This window comes from Aquarana catesbeiana, linkage group LG06 (genome assembly GCF_042186555.1).
Source record: "Aquarana catesbeiana isolate 2022-GZ linkage group LG06, ASM4218655v1, whole genome shotgun sequence".
In the NCBI taxonomy this organism is placed as follows: domain Eukaryota; kingdom Metazoa; phylum Chordata; class Amphibia; order Anura; family Ranidae; genus Aquarana; species Aquarana catesbeiana.
Window position 1 is genome coordinate 409,622,482 of NC_133329.1, and position 25,233 is coordinate 409,647,714.

The 25,233-nt window shown below is 44.4% G+C and overlaps 1 protein-coding gene across 2 annotated transcripts in view; it reads right to left on the reverse strand.

Annotated features, from left to right (window-relative positions):
• The window catches only part of HSPBAP1 (HSPB1 associated protein 1), a 115,583-nt gene that overhangs the window by 57,439 nt on the left and 32,911 nt on the right, over window positions 1–25,233 (reverse strand). For both annotated transcript variants that reach the window (XM_073634481.1, XM_073634480.1), the window contains one exon: window positions 22,615–22,799. In XM_073634481.1, the coding sequence (XP_073490582.1) occupies window positions 22,615–22,799 (185 nt within the window). The remainder of the gene's footprint in view (window positions 1–22,614; window positions 22,800–25,233) is intronic.

Here is a 25,233-nt window from a genome sequence, read left to right on the forward strand (position 1 = left end):
ACCAGGGCCCAATCAAGGGTTTAGTGGCCCACCTGTAGTTTGTATATTGCACATCCCCACATAGTCCAGAGGGGAGACACAACAGGAAATCACGTTCACTGAAAAAGCACCCAATCGTAGTTGTCACCGAAACAGGAAAAAAAAATCCTCTATTCCTCTTGAGGTGACAACTGAACCACCTTGGATTTCCCATCGCTGTCTCCGGGAAAGAGGGCGGCTTTAGATACACTTTAAATCTGATTCTCTTCAGCGGTTTCAGGAGGAAGACTTCAGCCCGTGACCAAAATGTAAAATATCCATCAACCCGTTCCGAGCTTTGCTCTATGAGTCATCGTAAGAATCGAATAAACTGTAATGTAGATAATACATGTTCCACATAAAAAGACATTTCATGGTTATAATAGTACACCGGGAAATTGATAATAAGATCTCCGCTTCGTTACACACCCTAAAAAAAAAACGTCATCATTGTACGTAGGACGTGTGTAGCATGTCCAGTCTCTCTGCCCTGCTGCTGGGCAGACTATCAGAATACGGTCTCTCCGTCCAGAAAGCAGGAGTGTTTACATGCTGCTCCTTCAGCAACTGTTCCAGGTGTTGACCTGGTCATTGCAGACAGACACACGTCCTTAGCATGTCCATGCACCTGCTGTACCCTGGCAGCACAATAGTCTCCTTGTGTCAGGGCTGGGTTCAGCCCTTCCTTCTCTGAGCTGGCCACTCAGCTGTCGGCTAATTTCCAGCTCCTATCTCTCCACAGTTATTCAGCTGTTGATGATATCCTGCTCGTCAGTCCTGCCTACTTAAGCCGTCCAGTCCAGAGGATCTCTGCCTTCGCCTTGGTCAACATCACAGAAACTATCTCCTGCGATCCTGTTCAAGACTTGCTTTGCTGACATCCCTTCTGGCTCCAGATCCTGCTTGCTGTTCCACTACATGGATCCCTGACTTCTGGCTTGGCTGACTATCTGTTCCGGTTACTGAACTTTGGCTATGCTTTGACTACATTTTGTTCTTTTTACTTTTATTAGTAAACAAGTGTGATTTAACTGTACTTCTGTCTCGGCCCGATTTCATGGTTTCTGACACCTTGGTAGGGAGCAGCCCTGACACCTACTCAGCTCCCATACTATAAAGCTTGTGCAGACCCACACAATCAGCAGGTACTGGTCACCAGTAAAACATGGACCCAGGAGTTGGAGGCTTCATCCCAATCAGTACTTTACAAAGTCTCCGGGCTCCAGGACCCATACCAAGATTTAGTAGCAATCCTGGAGAAGACGGAAAGGCCTGGAGTCCCTCAACCTGCCTGGGTGAGAACTTTGGGTGACATCAAACCCTCTCTACACCATGACACAGCACAGCCCTGTGACTATGTATGCATTTTTTATGTGTGGAGGTCATTTTTTTATGTTAGGGTGAAATAAAAAAAAAAAAAAAAAAAGGACACGTCCATCAAGTGCCACCAAAAAATAAAGGTAAAAAAACAAAAACAACCCCAAACCCACAGCTGATTCAGAGGAAGGTAAAAAAATATAACTCTACAAAACCTCCAGGCCAAAATTTAGTAATCCTGCATGAAAAACTAAAAGGTTCTTTTTCTCCTAAAGTGGTTGTAAACCCTTGTTTGGTGACTTTGACCTATAGGTAAGCCTAGAATAAGGCTTACCTATAGGTAGTGGAAATATCTCCTAAACGTGCGCCGTTTAGGAAATAATTCACTTGTAGTGCGCCAATGTTGTCATCGGCGCATGCGCTGTGAAGAAACGGACTACCATGTCGTTTCTTCCCCCAGCGTGTGCCGTGACTGAGGGCTCCCGCACTCATGCGCGGGAGAGACGTCACACGACTTCGGCCAGTCACATAGTCGGAGTCCGTGACCCAGGAAGGAAGAGGGGCGAAGATGGACGCGGCCTACTCAGGGGACAGCGCGGGCTTCGTTTGCAGGTAAGTGTCATATAATGGGCAAGTATGCAATGCATACTTGCCCATTATGCTTTTCATTTGCAGGCCTTGCGGGGAGCAAAAAGAGGAAGTAAAACCCATCGGGGTTTAATTCTTCTTTAAGGAGGCACATATCCTGGAGCCCCTCAACCCACAATGATGAGAACAAAATATAAAAGTAAAAACCTGAATACCCACAACCCTAAACTCACAGTTGGTACAGAGGAAGGTAAAAAAATATATAACTCTATATAATCTCCAGGCTCAAAGACCCAGTTCCAGGATTTAGTAATCCTGGAGAAAAAAAAAAAAAAACAGAAAGGTCAGTTTTCTCCTAAGGAGAAACACATCCTAGAGCCCATCAACCCGCGTGGGGGAGAACAAAACAAAATTGTAAAAACCTGAATATCCAAAACCCTGACCCCAGAGCTGATCTAGAGGAGGGTAAAATAAAACTCATATAAAGTGTAATCCAGTTTGCTACAAAGTGGAAAAAAATCTTCCAAATTTTTTATGTGTGGAGGTCATTTTTTTCATGTTAGGTTGGACAAAAAAAAAAAAAAAAAAAAAAAAAAAAAAAAAAAAAAAAAAGGAAGAAGACCCGTGTCCATAAACTTCCACCAAAAGATAAAATAAGATTAAACCCTGAACAACCCTAACCCAACAGCTGATCCAGTGGAAGGTAAAACAAATAAATGATAACACGTGGACCCAAGAGTGGAAGCTTCTTCCCATCCAATATGCTACAAAGTCTCCAGGCTGGAGGACCCAGGCCAGGATTTAATAATCCTGAAGAACCCTGAAAGACAGTTTTCTCCTAAGGGGACACACATTCTGGAGCACCTCAACCTGCATGGGTGAGAACCTTGGGTGATATCATATGCTCCATGGGTGAAAACATAAAAGGAAAAACCTGAATACCCACAACCCTAAACCCAAAGCTGATCCAGAGGTTAGGTAAAAAAAAAAAAAAATTATATATACATAGATTATATATAAACATATAAAAACATGGACCCAGGTTTGGAGGCCTAATTCCATCCAAAACTCATCTGCAGCCCCTCAACCTGCATGAGTGAGAACCTTGGGTGACGCCAAATCCTCTCCACACCATGGTATGTGGCAAGTTCCACCAAAAGATAAAATAAAATTAAAAACCCTGAACAACTCTAAGCTCATAGCTGATCAAAAGGAAGGTAAAAAAAATCCCAAAAAACCACGGACCCAGGTTTGGAGGCTTTATCCCATCCAATACTCTACAAAGTCTCCAAGCTCAAGGACTCAGGCCAGGATTTGGTAATCCTGAAGAAAACTGAAAGGTCAGTTTTCTCATAAGGAGACACAAATCCTTAAGTCCTTCAAACCCGCATGGGTGAGCACAAAACAAAAAAAAAAGAAAGAAAAAGGAGAAACCTGAATACCCACAACCCTAACCCTACAGCTGATGCAGAAGAAGGTAAAATAAAACCCCTATATAACTTTTTCGCGGTAGGGAGTTCAACAAGACTCGTGGCCACTCATTAAAATTAGAAGAAAAGAGGTTTAACTTTAAACTACGTAGAGGGTTCTTTACTGTAAGAGCGGCAAGGATGTGGAATTCCCTTCCACAGGCGGTGGTCTCAGCAGGGGACATCGATAGATTCAAGAAACTATTAGATAAGCACCTGAACGACCGCAACATACAGGGATATACAATGTAATACTGACATACTGTATAATCACACACATAGGTTGGACTTGATGGACTTGTGTCTGTTTTCAACCTCACCTACTATGTAACTATGTATAAAGTGTGACTTAGTTTGCTGCAACGTGGATCATTATTACATCCAGAACAAAGGAAGAAAGTTTTGGTTGAACACTTTAAGTCATGGCTTTGTTACATGCTGTATTTTTTTCTTTTGAGATGGATTATCTTGACTTTTATGTATTTTTTTATTTTATTTTAATAGACAACAGGAATAAATAACTCTTTTATATAGAAAAATGGTGTGCAGGCGTTAAAATTAAAAGAAGTCACCGCGGATGCACAGACGCTGTAAATTCAGCAACATCCATAATTAATAAGGTTGTGCTTGTCTGAGTTACCGATGGGGCGCTAGGATTTATGATAACCTGAATTATAATCAGACAGACTTGTGACCCGCATACAATGGAGACAACCATCAGTTCATTAGAAAAATGGAGAGATTAGATATAACAAGCAAACCCATGAGATGTACAGTCCTTGTTAGAAGAAAAGGCAAAACACAGACATCACGGGGGTTGAGTAGTGCTGAAAGCAGCCACATGGTGCAGAAACACCAAACAACCAGTCAGATTTCAGCATAAAGTATAGCTAAAGCTAAAAAAGGTCTTGTCTTTGAGATGCCTACATACATTAGTCAGATACCACCCGTGTATGCATGACCCGGCCACCATGTGCATGTTGGCTGTATAATATCATCAGCAATGAGAGGTTCTGCCCATTAAGCAAAGGCAGACAGAAGAATTTATACAGAACAGGAACAAGAAAAAAGAACCACCAACCCCACATGTAGGGGGCTCCTTGGAATCTGAGAACCAGACCATCCACAATAAAATCTAGGCAGGAGCCACCTGGTAGATGTCCAAGGGGCCCAGCTACAATCATCATGCTCCTGTAGTAAATTGGAGGATGACAGTTCTGGTCTAAGACATGTACTCACCTATTACTTTCTAAGTCTAGATTCACATCTATGCGACTGCGCTTGATGCGTGTTTCAGGCACGTTTTTCAGTGCATTTTGCGTTTTTAAACCAGCGTTTAAGCGTTTTGCATGCAATTTTCATGCATTTTCACTTTTTTTTTTTCTCTTTAAACACACTGTAAAACACACTGTATATAGCTGGTTGCAAAGGAGGGGGGCGGGAAGCAGGCCGCCATGTCCTTAGCAACCGTTGAGTCATCAGCTGTAAGTGGGTTCCCCTCTAAAAGCTGAATGTAAAAAAAAAAAAAAAAAAAAAAATTTGCAGAAAAAAAAAAATGGTGTGGGGTTCCTCTAGTATGGATTCGGAGGGGCCCCCATGCCAAAATTAAAAAAATAAAAGTCGTGGGGTCTCCCCCAAAATCCATACCAGACCCTTATCTGAGCATGCAGCCCAGCAGGTCAGGAAAGGGTGGGGACGAGCGAGCGCCCCTCCCCCCTCCTAAACCATACCAGGCCACATGTCCTCAACATGGGGGGGTGGATGCTCTGCGCCCCCCCAACCCCAAAGTACCTTGCCCTCATGTTGATGAGGACAAGGGCTTCTTTCTGACAACCCTTGCCATTGGTTGTCGGGGTCTGCAAGCGGGGGGGCTTATCAGAATCTAGAAGCCCCCCATTAAGAAGGGGGCCCCTAGATCCCGGCCTCTCCCCTATGTGAACCGGGTATATCGTACCCCTTCCCATTCACCAAAAAAGCAGTGAAATGTAATAAAAACACAAGAGCCGTTTTTGACAATTCCTTTATTAATAGCTCTCTCTTCTCTAGCCATCTCTTCCCGCCGTCTCTTCCCACTGTCTCCTCCTTCCCGCCGTCTCCTCCTTCCCGCCGTCTCCTCCTTCCCGCCGTCTCCTCCTTCCCGCCGTCTCCTCCTTCCCGCCGTCTCCTCCTTCCCGCCGTCTCCTCCTTCCCGCCGTCTCCTCCTTCCCGCCGTCTCCTCCTTCCCGCCGTCTTCTCCTTCCCGCCATCTTCTCCTTCCCGCCATCTTCTCCTTCCCGCCATCTTCTCCTTCCCGCCATCTTCTCCTTCCAGCCATCTTCTCCTTCCCTCTGTCTCTTCCCGACGTCTTCTCCTCAAGCTGTCTCTTCCCGCTGTCTTCTTCTCAAGCTGTCTCTTTCCGCTGCTGTTGTCTCTTCCCACCGTCGCTTCCTGCCGCCTCTTCCTCTCTGCTGATTACCCGCCAAGGAAAAAAAAAAAGCTGCTCTTGTTCTGTTGATGTCTTCATCTGTTTTGTTGTCGCTGCCCGCTCTCTGCCGACTCTTATATAGCAATAGGGCGTGGCCATCCGGTGACAAAACGCACTAAAAAACGCATAGGTGTGAACATAGGGTAAGAGATAATGTACTTGTGGGCAGTTGCTTTCTGATGGGGCCATGACAGTAGAAACAATGCAGACGGGGAGGCTTCTCTGTGCCCACTGCAATTCTTATCAAAGTCAGTAAGTAATGAATAAGTAATGGAGGTATGGTGGGCTCAAGGCTGCTGTTTTGCCTAGGACCCCATTCTATCCTAAATCGACTCTGTGCAGCAGATTACGAAGGATATAATGAGTGGAATTTGCATAGTTAAAAGTCTTCTAGAGCAGGGGTGGACATACCATTTGTGCAGACTGTTGTGTTACATCAGATATAAAATATATAGGTTTGGTGATTTTTCAGACTTGCATATAAAAATTTGTTGTTTTTAGAAGTAAACTTTTCTCTCTTTGTGTCACCTTTTCTCAAACAAATGCCACTGGAACAAAAAAAAAAAAAAGATACTATTATATATTGGGCAAATATAAACGATTCAATGGTCCATGTACACATTTTTGGCTTTTCCCCTTGCTTTAGGAGGAGCTCTGGTCAAACACTGCACCCAGGCTAGGTCAATAAAAGTGGATAGCCTGACCTTTTGACACATTTGACCTATGGCATCTATGATACTACATTGCCATCTAAAGCTTTAGTTAGAAAATGCTTCTCTCAAAGAAACTGATGTAGAAAGGAAGAGGTAAAGGGATGGGTCCATGTGGGAATGGCTACCAAAACTTTCTAAATAAAAAGCCAGAGGAGCTCTGGTCAAACACTGCACCCAGGCTAGGTCAATAAAAGCGAATAGCCTGACCTTTTGACACATTTGACCTATGGCATCTATGATACTACATTGCCATCTAAAGCTTTAGTTAGAAAATGCTTCTCTCAAAGAAACTGATGTAGAAAGGAAGAGGTAAAGGGATAGGCCCATGTGGGAATGGCTACCAAAACTTTTTAAATAAAAAGCCAGAAGCATAAGCTGAAAGTGGGCTCTATAACATAACTAAGGAAGGTCTGCGCAAGAAGGGACTTCACAAGACCAAAGAAGGAACTTCACCTGGGATGAAACTGCAATTGCGTGAGTAGAGCCTGGAGTCCTGTTTGTTACGAAAAGCAAAAACTTTAACCCAAGCCAAGTGATTTTTTTTTTAGTTTTTCCCAATTGCATACAGACCACTGCAAATGATCATTTGCTAGGCAGGATACGTAGCTTGTGCATGTGTGTGCTCTGTGCATATTTGTCATTCTTTGTTTATCTTGTATTGTTTTCCTGCAATTGTAAGTATTTGGTATGTACAGCATTCTTGTTTAGTAAGGGACATTAATATAGTAGAGGGGTTTCTTCTTCCTTGCTTTACTGCGATGTAACCTAAAAGATACAAGCAAAAACAACTGTGCAGCTGCGCAAAGGCCCTTTGGGATTTAGGGGCTCATTTATGTGAGATGTGTTGGGTGGGTACTAGGACGATCACTTGTAGCGCAGGTAAGAATTATTCTTCATGTTGCCCAAAACCATGTTTAAACTTTGCCTTCTGTGCAGCTTTTGTCATGGTTGAGGGTCAGGATCGGAGACCAGTAGCTATAGCAGTAGAAGAGGCTCCCATTGACCAGCAGGATACAAGCAAGTCACCTTGGTGGATGATGTGGGCTCACCTGAGGTGCACTAACCAGTATTCACTAGAGCTCCTGATGGTGGGGATGGGTTTGGCTGCATGTTAGTACCTAGGGCACGGTCCTCAGGATCACCCCAGCAAAAAGTGAAAAAAGCCGGGTCCAGCAGCAGATATAGCAGGTAGTCAGTAAACAAGCCAAAAGGTTGGTAACCAGTGGTTGCAGGTTGGGATGAAGCAGCAGCATAGTCAAGAAACGAGCCAAAGGTCGGGAATGAGTGGCAGTGAATAAACGGACGGCAGCAGGAGTGAGAAGAGCAAGATTTCAGCTGGAGACCACAATAATCTGGCAAACAGGAAGTGTAAAGGCATGGCTTTAAAAGGAAGTCAATGGGAGGAGCAAAGAGTTCAAGGCTCACTAGAAACAAGGTTCAAGCCGGGACGGCCCATCCATTGTGGGTGCTCGGGCGCCGCCCCCCCTATCCATGCCCCGCTGGCCTCCCCACCCGGCCCCTTTCAGGGCACCGGGCGCATGAATTACAACGGGTTTTTTATTTGAAGCAGCCGATTAGAGCCAGAGGCTCTAATAGGCTTCAAAATAGGGTGGGCTCGGGACGCAGAGCACTGCCTCCGGAGCCCACCCAGTTGTGTTGCAACAGCGAATGAATATTCACTGTTGCAACATTGATTCTCCTCCCGGCCAATCGGGAAGTGGGTCTGATACCCGTCACCCGATTGGCCAAGGCGATCCTATTGGACGCATAGGAGGAGGGGGGGAGACGCACGGCAGAAGCGAGGAGGAGAAAAGCCGCTGGCTGACGCCTGGATGCCCGATCCCCACCGCTGCTTGGTGCCCTGATCCCCGCCACTGCTCCTCGGATTCCTGCCGCTGTCCGCCACCTAGATGGGGCAGACAGCGCTGGGGGAATGGGGGGGGGGGGGTTCGGTTGTTTGACCCCCCCCAAACAAAAAAACACCAGCCGTCACTGGGTGCAAGGCAAGGAATTGTCCAGCATCTCAGGCGGCTCAGCAAGAAGCGATACTGCCAGTCACAACGGAGGTTGCAGGTTCAGATTCAGGTCCTGACTATTTTACTGAACAGTCTAGGAAAGCAAAAACATTTTGCGGCCAGTTATAGGAGTGATTGAACTTCCCTGCAACCACTAAATATTTAATTACGGATTCCTTTTCTGCTGAGATAAAGCCTAAATTGTTTTTTTCATTAAAAAGTAGGAGGAGAGCGCGGCTGTCCTTCTGAACATGGCGGGCGACAAGGAGGTTTAGCCTTATTGAGATCCGGTATCAGCGGCATAATGGCCTCTGCGCCTTCCTCTATCTCTCAGATCACGTCTGGCGGCTTATTTTAATTAAACAAAGAGATGCTGGACTGGAAGCTAATAATCTAATGGAGGGAAAACTGCATTAAGGAAGCTCTGGCACTGAATGGCACAGATTAGAAACGTTCTGGGTCACAGCACAAGAGGTGACACTGAGATGCGCTGACAACGTCTTCTAGAAGCTGGAGTTGTGCGCAGAGAAATCCGGCATTTATATTACAAACACAAAGAAGAAGAAGGAGGAGATATAAAAGAGTTTTATACCCGAGACAACACAAGGGAAAAGCTAGGAGTAGCTGGTGACCTTCAACTGGACTTGTTCTGTGATGTTCTCCAAAGGGGCTAAACACACATTAAAGTGCCTACCGCTTCAACATGCTTTTTTGATGCTTCTCTTCTGCTTTTTTTTCTGTTTTTTTTTTTTTTTTTTTAAGCTTTAACCACTTCAGCCCCAGAAGATTTACCCCCCCCCCCCCTTCTTCCTGACCAGGCCATTTTTTGCGATACGGCATTGCGTTACTTTAACTGACAATTGCGCGGTCGTGCTACACTGTACCCAAATAAAAAACTTTTTTTCCCCACAAATAGAGCTTTCTTTTGGTGGTATTTGATCTCCACTGCGGTTTTTATTTTTGCACTGGAAACAAAACAAAAAAAAAAAAAAAAGACCGACAATTTTGAAAAAAAAAAAATATATATATATAAAAATAAATAAAATAGAGAGATATATACCGGTCTCTCTCTCTCTCTCTATATATATATATATATATATATATATATATATATATATAATATATATATATATATATATATATCTCTCATATATAGAGATATATCTATCTATCTATCTATCTATCTATCTATCTATATATATATATATATTTATTTATTTATTTTTTTTATTTTTTCAAAATTGTCGGTCTTTTTTTTTTTTTGTTTCCAGTGCAAAAAAATAAAAACCGCAGTGGAGATCAAATACCACCAAAAGAAAGCTCTATTTGTGGGAAAAAAAAGTTTTTTATTTGGGTACAGTGTAGCATGACCGCGCAATTGTCAGTTATATCTATCTATCTATCTATCTATCTATCTATCTATCTATCTATCTATCTATCTCTAAAAATCTCTCTAAACATTTATCTCTATCTCTATAGTCAAAAAAATGTCTTCGTTAATTTAGGCCAATATATATTCTGCTACATATTTTTGGTAAAAAAACAAAACAAAAAAAAAAAACAAAAAAACAATCAAGCGTATATTGATTGGTTTGTGCAAAAGTTATCACGTCTATAAACTAGGGGATAAATTTATGGCATTTTTAAAAAAAAAATAATTTTTTTACTAGTAATGGCAGCGATCAGTGATTTTTAGTGGGACTGCAACATTGCTGCAGTCAAATCAGACACCTAACTGACACGTTTGACACTTTTTTTGGAAACAGTGACATTATTACAGTAATCAGCGCTACAAATATGCACTGTCACTGTACTAATGACACTGGCAGGGAAGGGGGTAACACCAGGGGCGATCAAAGGGTTATGCGTGTCCCTAGGGGGAGCTTGCTAACTGTGTGGTGGATGGACTGACTGGGGGAACACAGAGATCCATGTTCCTGCTTAGCAGGAACACAAGATCTCTGTGTTCTTCACTTTCAGAACGGAGATCTGCCTTGTTTACATAGGCAGATCTCCGCTCTGTCTCCTCGGGGAACGATCGGCGGGTCCCGGCGGACATCGCATCCACCGGTCCCCCTCTTTCCCAATCAGCGAGTGCCCCCCGCTGTCTAGTGCACAAAATTACGTACAGGTACATCGTTTCGCGTGATAGAGCCGATCTGCCGCAGTATATCTGCGGTAGGCGGTCTGCAAGTGGTTAATGCAGCTTGGCAAATGCCCTGTGTGTGTTGATCGCCCACTCAGTAGTAACCCCCAGCTCTGCTGATTCCCCCACTCAGTAGTAACCCCCAGCTCTGCTGATTCCCCCACTCAGTAGTAATCCTCAGCTCTGCTGATTCCCCCACTCAGTAGTAACCCCCAGCTCTGCTGATCCCCCACTCAGTAGTAACCCCCAGCTCTGCTGATCCCCCACTCAGTAGTAACCCCCAGCTCTGCTGATCCCCCACTCAGTAGTAATCCTCAGCTCTGCTGATTCCCCCACTCAGTAGTAACCCCCAGCTCTGCTGATCCCCCACTCAGTAGTAACCCCCAGCTCTGCTGATCCCCCACTCAGTTGTAACCCCCAGCTCTGCTGATCCCCCACTCAGTTGTAACCCCCAGCTCTGCTGATCCCCCACTCAGTAGTAACCCCCAGCTCTGCTGATCCCTCACTCAGTAGTAACCCCCAGCTCTGCTGATACCCCGCTCAGTAGTAACCCCCAGCTCTGTTGATCCTCCGCTCAGTAGTAACCCCCAGCTCTCCTGATTCCCCACTCATTAGTAACCCCCAGCTCTGCTGATCCCCCACTCAGTAGTAACCCCCAACTCTGCTGATCCCTCACTCAGTAGTAACCCCCAGCTCTGCTATTACCCCGCTCAGTAGTAACCCCCAGCTCTGTTGATCCTCCGCTCAGTAGTAACCCCAAGCTCTCCTGATTCCCCACTCGTAGTGACCCCCAGCTCTGCTGATCCCCCACTCAGTAGTACCCCCAACTCTGCTGACTCTCTGGTCTGCTGATCCCCCTCTCTCTCTGATTCCTGCTCACCTCCCACTACATTGCTCCCATGCTGCTCACCCCATGTGACATTTGCTAGTTTCTCCTGTCCCTGGCCCCCAGCTCTGCAGATCCTCTGCTGCTCAGTCCTCTCTCTCTCTGGTCCCCGCTCACTCCCTGCTTTGATGCTCCCACACTGCTTACCACATGTAACATCTGCTAGTTGCTCAGCTCCAGTCCAGACCCCACTCACCATCTTGCTGTTCCAAATGGCTGCACTCCAGACGTGACGTCTGCACCAGACACTCCCAGAATATATACACATGAACCGGAAAGTGACTGATGAAGATCATCTTTCCCGTTCTCTTGATGGTTTCCCAGTGCATCCTGAGATATCTCATACCTGCAATATCTCCAAAACAAAGCGAGGGTACAGCTGAATAAAAGCCCCTCAAAGGCTACAGGTGGTGTAATCAAGCGTTGCCATAGACTTCTATAGAGGCTTTGGAGATGCTTTGAAGCACCAATAGAGCGACCTAGGGTATCATTTTTTAAGCAGAGCAAACACAGGAACAAGACTGTGAGGTCACCATTTTATTAAGAGACAGGAGCTTTCATTGGCATTCAGAGTGCTTTAAAAAATGTCCAATTCCACATTTTGAAGCAAGTGTAAACGAGCCCCAAGGGTGTCAGGAACATAGATGGTCCCATAATCGGTAAGTTTTCTTGCCGTTTTCTCATATTCCAGCACCAGTTTCAGAGTGTACACTTCAAAATGACTGCCGATATGTCTGTTAAGGTTCTCATTTATCCACGTCATGGTATATTTAGTAATACTTAGTTACATTCAACTAGATTTGTACTGTGAAGATGTTACCCAGATGCACAAAGGTGATCTAACCAGGCCTGGAATATTGAGTGGGCCGCAGTGGCCAGAACCAAAGGCAGTGGAGCTGACACAAAGGTTCCTATAGGGGAGGAACTAAAACAGAACACATACATTTTCATGGGAGAATCCAGAACTGACAGAGATTCCTACAAATGACAGAGAATTCTATAAATGAGAAGCTAGAATAGAACGCAAAGATTACAACAGATGAGAACATAGAACAACAGATTTTTTTTTTTTTTTAGAGTGGAGGCCATACGGCTGACATGGAATATTCCATAGAGGATAACCTAGAACACAGATACTTACAGATGAGAACCTAGAAATGACTCAGATTCTTACAGAGAAGAACCAACAAAGACTTTTCCTAGTGGAGAAAACAAGAGCTGGCACATAACCTTCCAAAACTGGAACCCAAGAACTGACAGAGACTTCTCTAGAGGACAATCCAGAACTAAAACAGAAACCTCTATGGAGGAGAACCTTGACTCTACAAGACGACTTCTATAGAGGAAAACCTCGAAATGGCAAATATATTTTGCTAAAGAAGAGGAACCAGGAGTTGGCAAATGTTTCTGTACAGGATGCTACCCAGATCCAAAAAAGTGATATAACCAGACATGAAATTCTGGGCCAGAACAAAAGGCCGTGGAGCCAACACAAAGATTCTTATAGGAGGAGAATCTAAAAGAAAACACATTTTCTCCAGAGGGGAATCCTGAACTGACACATATGTTCCTACAAAGGAGAACCAAGACTCCATATGAAGAATTCGACAGAGAAAAATCAGGAGAGCTTATAATGAATATTTGTAGAAATCTGGGTCCATTCTAAATTGTTTTCTGCAGGTATCTTTGTGTCAGATCTAGAAGTGATCCAAAGATTCTTAGGGAGGGGAGAACTTAGACGTAACACAGAGACTCCTACAGAAAGGGATTGAAGACCGACACTTCTATAAGGACCAACGAGCTGAGACAGGTTTTTAGAGCAGAGATCATAAAAATGACGCAGAGAATCCTATAAATGAGAACCTAGAGCAGAACACAAAGAATACTACAGGTGAAAATCTAGAACCACAGGTTTTTAGAGAGGAGATCCTACAACTCGCACAGAGTATTCTATAAAGGAGAACCTAGGACAGAACACAAAGATTCTAACAAACGAGAAGCTAGAACTGACACACCCCAAGAACCAACAAAGATTCTTCTATGGAGAGAAACCTAGAGACTTCCACAGAGGAGAACATAGAACTGGCACATAACCATCTAAAGAGGGGAGCCAATAACTGACAGAGTTTCTTTAAAGGACAAAGGACAAACCAGAATTGACATAGAAACAATAAACTCTACAAGGAGACTTCAATAGAGGAGAACCTAGAACTTATAGATAGACTTCCATAGAAGAGAACTTAGAACTGGAATATTTCCATAGAGAAGAACTTGGAACTGGAACATACATTACTAATAAAGGGAAACCAAGAACTGACAAATGCTTCTCTAGAGGAGAAACCAGAACTGACAAAGAGACTTCTATAAAGGAGAACCTAGAACTAAGAGAGACTTCTGTATAGGTGAACCTAGAACTGACAGAGAGACATCTATAGAGGAGAACCTGGAACCAACAAATAAACCTCTAGGGAAAGGACACTAGAAGTGGCACAGAGGCTTCTATGAAATTGACACAACGATTTCTATGAGAGCAGAGAATCACAGCATCTACCAATGATAAAAACAGAACAGACACTGAGTCTTCTGTACAACTGACATATAGAGGTCAACCCAGAACGGACAAAAATTTTAGGAATTTCTACCCTAGACTTTTTATAGAGCAGAATCTAGAATAGACACATAGGCTTCTCTAGAGGAGAACCTAGATCTGACAAAGACTTCTATAGAGGAGAACCTAGAAATGGCAATAAGATATTTAGAAAGGAGAACCTGAAAATGACATACATTGGCAGAAGGCCCTAAAACAAAGCCTGTATTAAAACTTGAGTGTGAACATTTACAGGAAATGTTTGAATCTTTTTTGGTGCATCATTCAGGTGTATTTGGGTTTGAAAATTTTTGTTTAAGCCAAGTGAAAGCTAGTTACTAGGTGGAGATGTTTGTTTAGGCTTGAAAAACACAAATTTTCAGGCATTTTTTAGGGGCTCTCTGAAGTCTATTGGGCGAAAAACCCTATTCTGATGTCAAGTTACAGGTGCCTGAGCCCTCATATGTGCACAGGTACAATTTAAAATGGGATTTTGGGAGACCAGGCGAGAGGAGACTTTCCGCTCCTTCCCCTCCTGGTCTGCCCTACGGGAGCATCATGAATCTCCCACAATGGAATATTATAGGTATTTACAGCTTTGTCACTGGATCCTACCCTTACATAAATTGTCAGATTTTTCATATAACAAGACAGTATTTAGCATATTTGCCTACGCACCCCAGGGTCACCCAAGTTAATCTCCATCCTTTACACCATACTCAATAGTCAAGCCCCCCTAGAAAACCCTCTCACACATAAGGAACTGGACACACGACCTGGCAACCCTCATTGATCCAGAGATCTGGAGTAAGATCTGGTCTGGGGTGTTCTTTCAATACGACAACCTTAGAATTGGCCTAGAAGGTTCTCTTTCTGTGGCACAAGGTCGCCAGAGCTGTTCCCAACTATTCCAATAGATGCTTCCAAGGCTGTGGCAAAGAGGTGACTTACTACATACCTGGTGGTCCTGCCCAAAAATAAATCGCCTTTTGGTCCATCATTTTTGGACTTTTTCAAATGTTGTTTCATCTAGTAGTTCTCCAGGAAGCTAAATTTGCTCTGCTTCATTACCCAATCCCAGATATCTCTGTACATACTGGCCATATACCTCTTCTTATCGGCCAAACAAAGGATAGCTAATCATGGGAGAAGCCTTTGGTTTCTTTGCAGGAAGCCAGGGATCATATGACCCAGATGCTAATTAATGAAAAACTTCTAGTACCCTTAATGATTGCCAACTTAAAATTTCTACAGATTGGGAACCATGGCTTAAATTATGCACTGCCTTCTTTGTCAAGCCTATCTTACTTCTAGACTTCTACATGGAGTGGGACCTGAGTTTGTGGGCACCTCTTCTCTGAACCTCCCCCCCACCCACCCCCATCCCTAGCCTTCTACCCCCTTCCTTCCTTCTCACCTAGATCACATATCCCCCTCCCCTTCAAAACTTATCCTGACTACTCAGTCCTTCTGCCATTATACAGTCCATCCATAATCTCAGTAAATATTTGTACTGCCTGCCTCTTGAGTTCTTCCACTGATTTGCTGTTTTGATTTCCTTGGTTCTGTCCTAGTTATCAGTTGATGTTATTGCCCCTATGGAGACCTAACAGTTGGTATGATTACAACATTCAAAATTCTCAAAAAAAACGAATGGAACCAGAAAATGGAATTTTAGTTTGTTGAGTGTTTTGGACCTTCAAGCTTCAAAATGCCTTGGGTTGAATGCAGGCCAATGGAGATTTCCCCCCCCAGTCAGACCACAGAACGGACACACCCAAGAACTGATTTCTCCTGAACGGGCACACGGCCTTCTCTAGAACAGAACCTGATCCTTTCACTGAGGAATGGCAAATTAGGAAGTCCAATACGGCATAACGACGTATGGGCTCCCCCGAACCCAATTTCTGAAACAAAATGAATTCCACAAACATCTGCCCATTGTAACCTTACGACTGCTTCCTGCCCATTTAGAGAACACAAAGACTTTTTTCCGCTACGGCTGCCGGAATTTTACATAAAACCAAAAAAGTCGGGTGGGAAATCATAAAAAAAGGACTTTCCGGCCGTTAATCAAGGTCGCGCTCGCGATTGGCGGCCCGAACATGCTAATTTGTCCTGGCTTTTAATTGTCAGATGTTTTATTTTCCACGGGAGATAGATAACGCCGAGTACACAAAGCCAGCCGCGTCCCAGGAAACACCCCCCCCCCCCCCCCCCGACAAAGTCAGAACAGAACGAGGCGAGTCCCGTTTAACACCTTCGACGCCAAGCCGGTTTAACGTCCCCCCAGAAAGCAGGCGCCTGCCGAGTGATAGAGCGTAATATTAGGAGGAACCATTAAAATGCAGGATGGTGTTCAATGAGTGGAATAATGGAATCATTACCCGAGCTTGTACAGCTGCGGAAGATAAACAGCGCAATCGCAATCCGATCACGTTACAAATGGCCCAATTAATCACACGGGGTATACCAGAGACATGGCTGGCTGCCCCGCGCCTCCGCCGGATTGAGAGAACATCGCCGCGGCACGACGCCGACACGTCTCAAGACGTTGGAGGACATCTGGACTGTGTTGAACAAGATCCTCCGTCACCCCTCTAACAAATACAAATAACTGCGCCGCATCCAAAAAAAAAAAAAAAAAAAAATCATTAAAAGTTAGAACGCGGGATTCTCATTCCACCGATTTCGAGGATGTTTTGACATTTATCTCGTGTTTCGGGTCTCCAAACAGCTGAGAACAATAAAGTTTAATCAGACCGAAAAGGAAGCCCATCCCCCCATCAATTTCTTACTCAAATGTTAAATGCAAATCACTAAAATCTCATATTTTCGCGGCTTTAACATTATAATGTCATTTCAAAACTCCACCCCCCTCCCTTCAGTCTTGCACAGTTTGTACCGGCTCCTCTCCTGGACTGAAACGGCACCATGTGCATTAGAAGCTGCAGCAAGTCAGATAGAGCCCCGCCCTCATTTCCTGGCCGGAGGACGTCCAGCATCACCTGACCAGGGGTAGGCAACCTCCGCCCTCCAGCTAGTGGTGAAACTACAAATCCATCATGCCTCTGCCTCTAGGAGTCATGCTGTGATTGTCAGGCTCTTGCAATGTCTCATGGGACTTGTAGTTTCAAACCAGCTGGAGGCCCCGAGGTTGCCTACCCCCATGACCTAACCCTTTCCTCCTCCAGCCTGACTGTCCCTGGCCCCGCCCCTTTCACTTATTGGATTGCAGTTCCTTCAATCACGGAGGCTCAGCATCACACGTGGGCGTAACCGTGCAAAAAACGCAGGTCTACCTAGGAACGGCCCACTCCTCCAGACTGACATTTTACCTCTATTACAACTCAGAGAGCAGGGGAAGGGAAGGGGATACTCAGTATAAAGAATATCGAGAGGGAAAGCGGTTACTGCAGCAATCATTGGTCAGAGGATAATGGTATCCAAAAATAACAATTTATTCGGTATCTGTTAAAATCAACACGGCATATTGAGGGCAGTCAATAAGGGGCATACACAATATGAAAAATACAAAAAACCATGATTATCAAGAGGTGATGCTAAAGACAGGACAACATATAAGACAGAAGACACACATAACAGCACCGACACGGTCCGGACTTAATATGATGATCAGCAGCAATGTGATCCAATTAAAGCAAAGCAATCACACAGTGGTGTTGCACACGGGTGTATATTAAAGCGGGGTTCCACCCAAATTTTGAACAATATCTGTATGTATTTCTCTTCCTTGCCTAGATGCTGACATGCCGTTTAAAAAAATGTAATTACCTTTTATTTTTCTATTCTTCTTTGCACTTCCTGGTTCTCCTCCCGTTGGAGTAGGTGTGTTTCTAGCCTCTCCCAGACTCCTGGGAGCTAGTCTCAGGCTTCCCAGGATGCCACTGAGCATGTGCGGAACGCAGCAGTGAATGCTGGAGCACAGCATTCACCACATCCAGGAAATAAATGCTTGTGGGCTTCAAATGCCCACAATGAAGATGGAAACCGCCTGCAGTGAATAATATAAGTTATTCTTTCCGACGAAATCTGACACAGGCTGGACATATTACACACAATATGTGAGTATGTAATGCTGAGAAGAAAAAGTTTGTGAATGAACTCAAAAAAAAAAACAAAAAAAAACGATAGATAGGTGGACCCCCGCTTTAATGAGATTGGGAAAATAATTTGGTCTAATATGCTGCTGGGCATCATATGGCTAAGGGAACATGGGGGGGCAGAGAGGCACGGGGGGGGGGGGGGAGGAGAAATTGGCCGGGGGATGAACGCCTGGCAATAACGGCTTATGAAGGTTGACCATGGACATAAAATGTGAACCTGGAAGTATCTGCAGCGATGAGATTAGGAATATATTTTCAAATGCATGAACGGGTCATGAAGTGCAGGTATCACTGGTCAGTCAAATTCACATCATGACGTTAAGCAGTTGAAGTCGCAGTCCCCAGTATGCAGTGGCAGTCTCCTTTAAAATTCACTAGGTGCAGTGGTATACAGCGTACAATGAATCGGTATGCTTGTGGCAGTAGTGGGAGCGCTGTGCTTCAGTATACAGTTATTTATCACATCAAGTAAAGCCTATACATTACCACCCTTAGATATTTGGGAAGCAATGGTCCGGAATCGATGTCCATGGAGTGATGGCGAAATCCAGGTGACTTGAGGGTCAGCAGGATTCCGGCAGCTGACGGTAACGGTCACAATGGATTGGCGGTCCTCATGTGATGTGGGAATACCTTCCGTATATCAAGTGTCCTGGACAAGCTTGCATCAATATTGGGGATGCCTTCCGTATATCAAGTCTCCTGGGCAGGCTTATAGCAATGTAGGTATGTGCTATAACGTTCAATGGTGCCGCGCAACCTCTCGGCTCTCTCTGCACAGCCAGAGCTCCGTAGATCGTGGCGGTGCCGTTGATGACGTCGACGCGTTTCGCTGGAGCTTGGTAGCGTAGCTTCATCCTGGACGTATGATTGGTGGAGCTGACACACACCTTTATGTTGTGGTGTGTTGACGTGGACCTATCCAATCAGAGTGTAATTTGACTGAGGATGGTATCTCTGTCTATAAAGCAATTTAGAACGTAAATTCCGTTCATTATGGACAGTACACCTCAGATACAGTCAAAACAATAGCAGCTTATTTGCGACTAAGTCCATCGCTTTGTGGGAACTTTGGTGTGTGTCAGCTCCACCAATCATACGTCCAGGATGAAGCTACGCTACTAAGCTCCAGCGAAACGCGTTGACGTCATCAACAGCACCGCCACGATCTACGGAGCTGGCTGTGTAGAGAGAGCCGAGAGGTTGCGCGGCACCATTGAACGTTATAGCACATACCTACATTGCTATAAGCCTGCCCAGGAGATTTGATATACGGAAGGCATCCCCAAGAATGAGAATGGGGAGATGGCTCTGTAAACAAGGCATTTCCCCGTTCTGCCTGGTGACATGACAGCGATCACCGCTCCCTGTCATCGGGAGCAGTGATCGCTGTCATGTGACTTGAAGCCCCTCCCCCCCCACAGTTAGAATCACTCCCTAGGACACACTTAACCCCTTGATCGCACCCTAGTGTTTAATTCCTTCCCTGCCAGTGTCATTTACACAGTAATCAGTGCATTTTTATAGCACTGATCGCTGTATAAATGACAATGGTCCCAAAATAGTGTCAGAAGTTTCTGATGATCCTCGCCATAATGTCGCAGTCACCATAAAAATCTCAGATCGCCGCCATTACTAAATAAAAAAAAAAAAAAAAAAAATGTAATAAAAATGCCATAAAACTATCCCCTATTTTGCAGACGCTATAACTTTTGTGTAAACCAATCAATATACGCTTATTGCGTATTTTTTACCAAAAATATGTTTATTGGCCTAAACTGAGAAAGAACTTAATTTGTTTATATATTTTTGGTGGATATTTATTATAGCAAAAAGTAAAAAAATATTGCTTTTTTTTCAAAATCGTCACTCTTTTTTTGTTTATAGCGCAAAAAATAAAAAAATAAAAAAAATCGCAGAGGTGATCAAATACCACCAAAAGAAATCTCTGTTTGTGGGGGGAAAAAAAAGGACGTCAATTTTGTTTGGGTGCAACATCGCGCAATTGTCAGTTAAAGCGACGCAGTGCCAAATCGCAAAAAGTGCTCTGGTCAGGAAGCGGGGTAAAATCTTCCGGGGCTGAAGCGGTTAATGAAAATAAAAAAGGTTTTTGTTTAATAAGGTAATTGTAATGTTGATGTCGGGGGAGGGGCAGGAACCAGGGAAGGCCAAAGACAAGCAGAATAAACTTCGGCTTTTAAAGTGGAACTAACACTTCATCTGAGTACCACAAACCAAAAAACGATATTTAATTCATTTTTAATATTCAAAGCAACCCCCCCCCCCCCCCCATCCATCTGTGTCTCCATGCTTTATTTTTGGGGAGAAAACACTTTGAAGAATATTTGTAAATTCGAAAATTCGAAAATCCGGAAATCCGAAAATAAATGAAAAACTCAAAAGAACGAAAATTCGAAAATCTGAAATAATAACTTAAAGTATAACTAAAGGCAAAACTTTTTTTTTTTTTTTTTTAGTTTTGGGCAGAGTGCAGTGTCCCCATCAGGGAAACTCATTTTCTCTATTTACCATTATCATTGAAAATGAAAGAAAATCTCAAATTTTGGGTTGTCCCCAGAAAAGTAATAAAGGGGAAATCTTCCAGTGGGGGACACTAGTTCTGGTGACCTGGGGGGGGTCCCCAAGAACACCCATTAGTTTTCAGGGATTTCCTCTCACTTCCTGTTTGGCTATAGGACAGGAAGTGAAGGGAAATCTCTGCAAAGGAACAGAGATGGCGAAAAAAAAAGAAAAATCTGCTCTATCCAAAAATGAAAAAAAAAAAAAAAAGTTTTGCCTATAGTTCTACTTTAAACCACTTTGGCCTGGGCAGGAGGGGGGGGGGGGGGTTAATTGCCCGGTAGGCATTTTTCAGCTTACAGCGCTATCGCACTTTGAACGACAATTACGCGGTCATGCTACACTGTACCCAGATGACATTTTTATCATTTTTTTTCACACAAATAGAGCTTTCTTTTGGTGGTATTTAATCACCACTGGGGGTTTTTGTTTTTTGCTAAATAAACGAAAAAAATGACAGAAAATTTTGAAAAAAAAAATAGTTTTACTTAGTTTCTGTCAGTACATTTTGTAACCAAGTAATTTTTCTCATTAACTGATGTGCGCTGATAAGGTGGCACTTATGGGCACTGGTTAGGTGGCACTGATGAGGAGGCACTAATATGCCGCACTTATGGGCACTGTTAGGCGGCACTGGTGGGCACTGATAGGCGGCACTGCTGGGCACTGATAGGCGGCACTGCTGGGCACTGATAGGCGGCACTGCTGGGCACTGATGGGCATTGATGGACAGCAACGATGGGCATTGATGGACAGCAACGATGGGCATTGATGGACAGCAACGATGGGCATTGATGGACAGCAACGATGGGCATTGATGGACAGCAACGATGGGCACTGATGGGCATTGATGGACAGCAATGATGGGCATTGATGGGCGGCACTGATAGTCAGCACTGATAGTCAGCACTGACTGGCATCGCTAATGGGCACTGATTGGTGGCACTTGTGGGCAGTGGTGGGCACTGATTGGTTGCACTGGTGGGCACTAATTTCTGGCACGGGTGGGCACAGTGGTGGGTGCGCGAGATCGGCCGTTTTGGGACGCCGTCTTATGATGTCGTCCCAAAACGAGAGCCGCCCCGCCGTCATTTGATGGTGGGCGGGCAGCAACTGGTTAACTATCACTAACTATTAAATTATAGGTATTGGAATTTCCTTTCAAATTTGGCTGTTGGTGAACGTAACGAATACGAATTTATCCGAAGTTACGAATTTTCCGAAATAACAAATGCCGTATCTAAACGAATGTAACGTAACAAATTAATAATAATGAACAACAATAATTATAAAAACGTTTTACTATTATTATTATATCGTTCTGTTCCATTTGTTTAGATGCGACATTTGTTATTTCGGATAAATTCGTATTCGTTACGTTCACTAACAAGCCAAAATTTCAAAGGAAATTTCAATACCTATAATTTAATAGTAAGTTATTATTTCTAATTTCCAGATTTCGGATTTTTTAAATTTTCGAGTTTTCGAATTTCCAAATGTATGGATTTTTGAATTTACGAATTTCTGAATTTACGAATTTCAAACATAATGAATGACCCAAAAAACAAAAAACGAATGAATTGAAAACGAACACATTTTTCGGCAGTGCACATGTCTAATAAGGAACACAAATGTCGATTGAGAGAGTGAAGTTCCACTTTAAAAGACATTACCATGTCCCTCTGCCACCCTCATTCGTCTTACCTGCAGAATTTCTGGTCGGTCTTTAAATAGGACGGCCAAGTACTTATAGTCGGCGTAGGCCCAGAACTCCGCCCTGTCAAACCCTCCAAATGCTCCACACCTCTCCGAAGACTCTCCACCAATCCAAGACTGGAACTGCCCGACCGTCCCATCGATATAGTGACATTCAGTCTCAAACTGTGGCTCTGTGTAGGGAAAAAAGAGAAGATCGGCGGTGAGCGAGGTCCAGCGCTGCGGAGGAGGAAGCACAATCTGCCTATGTAATGAGGAAATGGAGCTGAGCCTTCAGAAGAGAGAAGTACAAGAAGCAGTGATCACCTGGACAGAACATGAGGGGGGGGGGGGACTCTACCCAAAGGAGACCAAGACAGCCACAAAGACGTTCTAAACCTTCCTGCTAAAAACAAGTAAGGAAAAAAACTTTGGCTGGAGTATCACTTTAACCCCTTCAATACCAGGCACTCCCCCCTCCCCCCCTTCCTGCCCAGGCCAATTTTAAGCTTTCAGCGCTGTCACACTTTGAATGACAATTGCGCGCTCATGTAACACCGTACCTGTGTTCTTAGGGTCATTGTCAGCATTTTAATTCCTCCAAACACGGCAAGTCCACCTCCTCAAGAAGACACATGTACAGGCCCGTCTGAAGTCTACCATTGAACATCTAAACGTTTCTTAGAAGGATCGGGAGAAAGTTCTGTGGTCAGACCAAAATTGAGCTCTTTGGCATTAAATCGACTCGCCGTGTTTGGAGGAAGAAAAATGGTGACTATGACCCTAAGAACACCATCCCTACAGTCACACACGGAGGTGGCAACATGATGATTTGGGGCTGTTTCTCTGCTAAAGGTACAGGCCGACTTTGCCGCATTGAGGGGCCAATGGACCATGGACAATGGCCATGTATTGTAAGATCTTGGATGAGAACCTTCTTCCCTCAGCCAGAACACTGAAGATGGGTCGTGGATGGGTCTTCCAGCATGACAATGACCCAAAACATACCGCCAAGGCAACAAAGGAGTGGCTCAAGAAGATGCACATTAAGGTCATGGAGTGGCCTAGCCAGTCTCCAGACCTTAATCCTATAGAAAATTTATGGAGGGAGCTGAAACTTCCAGTTGCCAAGAGACAGCCAAGAAACCTTAAGGATTTAGAGAACTTTTACTGTCCTCCCTCTCCTCTTCCTCTTCACTCTCCTACCCTCCTTTCCCTCTTCACTCACCTTTCCCTCCTCACTCTCCTTCCCCTCCTTTCCCTCTTCACTCTCCTTCCCCTCCTTTCCCCCTCCTCTCCAATTCACATAAGCTTTATTGGTAGGACCAAATACATGTTAGCATTGCCAAAAGCAATTGCGTTTGTATGGGAAGGGGCAGCTCTAGGGCAGCTTTTTTTTTTTTTTTTTTTTTTTGGGGGGGGGGGGTAAGTGGTACTACAAAAGGGCAACAGTGGATGAGTCCATTTTTAATTCTACAGTTTTATAATGTCCTCTCCTCTCCTCTCTCTCCATCTGTCTCTCTCTCCCCCCCCCCCCCAGCCTGCTGTATAGATGGTTCTCCCCTGGACGCAGTGTGATGCATTGTGCTCTTCTCAGTCTGGAAGCCGGCGCTGAGTGCAGAGAATGTTCTGTGTGGAAATGATCGACCGCCAATGTGGAGTCACGCTGGGATTGTCCGATGTACATGGCACAAAGCAACGCACCACGGGGGAGCCGTACAAGTGTCTGCACCCGCCAACCCTGAGAGGAGAGAGAATGAATGTACAGGTGTATCCACACAAAGCAGAGCTACTCAGTGCTGAGAATTAAAAGGGTCACTCCGCTCACACATTCTTTTTTTTTTTCAATGGAAGCACACTAGATAGGTGACTGCAGCTGTATGGTCTCTGCACCCAAATATCTGCTACAGCTTTACAAGGGGGCCTCGTGTGCTCTACAAGAGGTTTCACCTTTTTTTACTTGACACAGCGAGCCGAGTTAATGTCGAAGAGCTGAATTTTGGTCTTATCTGACCACAGAACTTTCCCCCAATCCTTCTCTGAATCATCTAGATGTTCATTGGCATGATTGTACATGGACCTTCTTGAGGAGGGAGACTCGCCGTGTTTGGAGGAAAAAAAATGCTGACTATGACTCTAAGAACTCCATCTTGGACGAGAACCTTCTTTCCTCAGCCGGAACACTGAAGATGGGTCATGAATGGATCTTCGAGAAGGACAATGACATGTACAGGCTCGTCTGAAAGGACAATGACATGTACAGGCTCATCTGAAAGGGCAATGACATGTACAGGCTCGTCTGAAAGGACAATGACATGTACAGGATCGTCAGGAACACCATCCCTACAGTCACACACGGAGGTGGAAACATGATGATTTGGGGCTGTTTCTCTGATAAAGGTACAGGCCGACTTTGCCCCATTGAGGGGCCAATGGACGGGGCCATATATTGTAAAATCTTGGATGAGAACCTTCTTCCCTTAGCCAGAACACTGAAGATGGGTCATGGATGGGTCTTCCAGCATGACAATGACATGTACAGGCTCGTCTGAAGTTTGCCAATGAACATCTAAATGATTCAGAGAAGGATTGGGGGAAAGTGCTGTGGTCAGATGAGACCAAAATTGA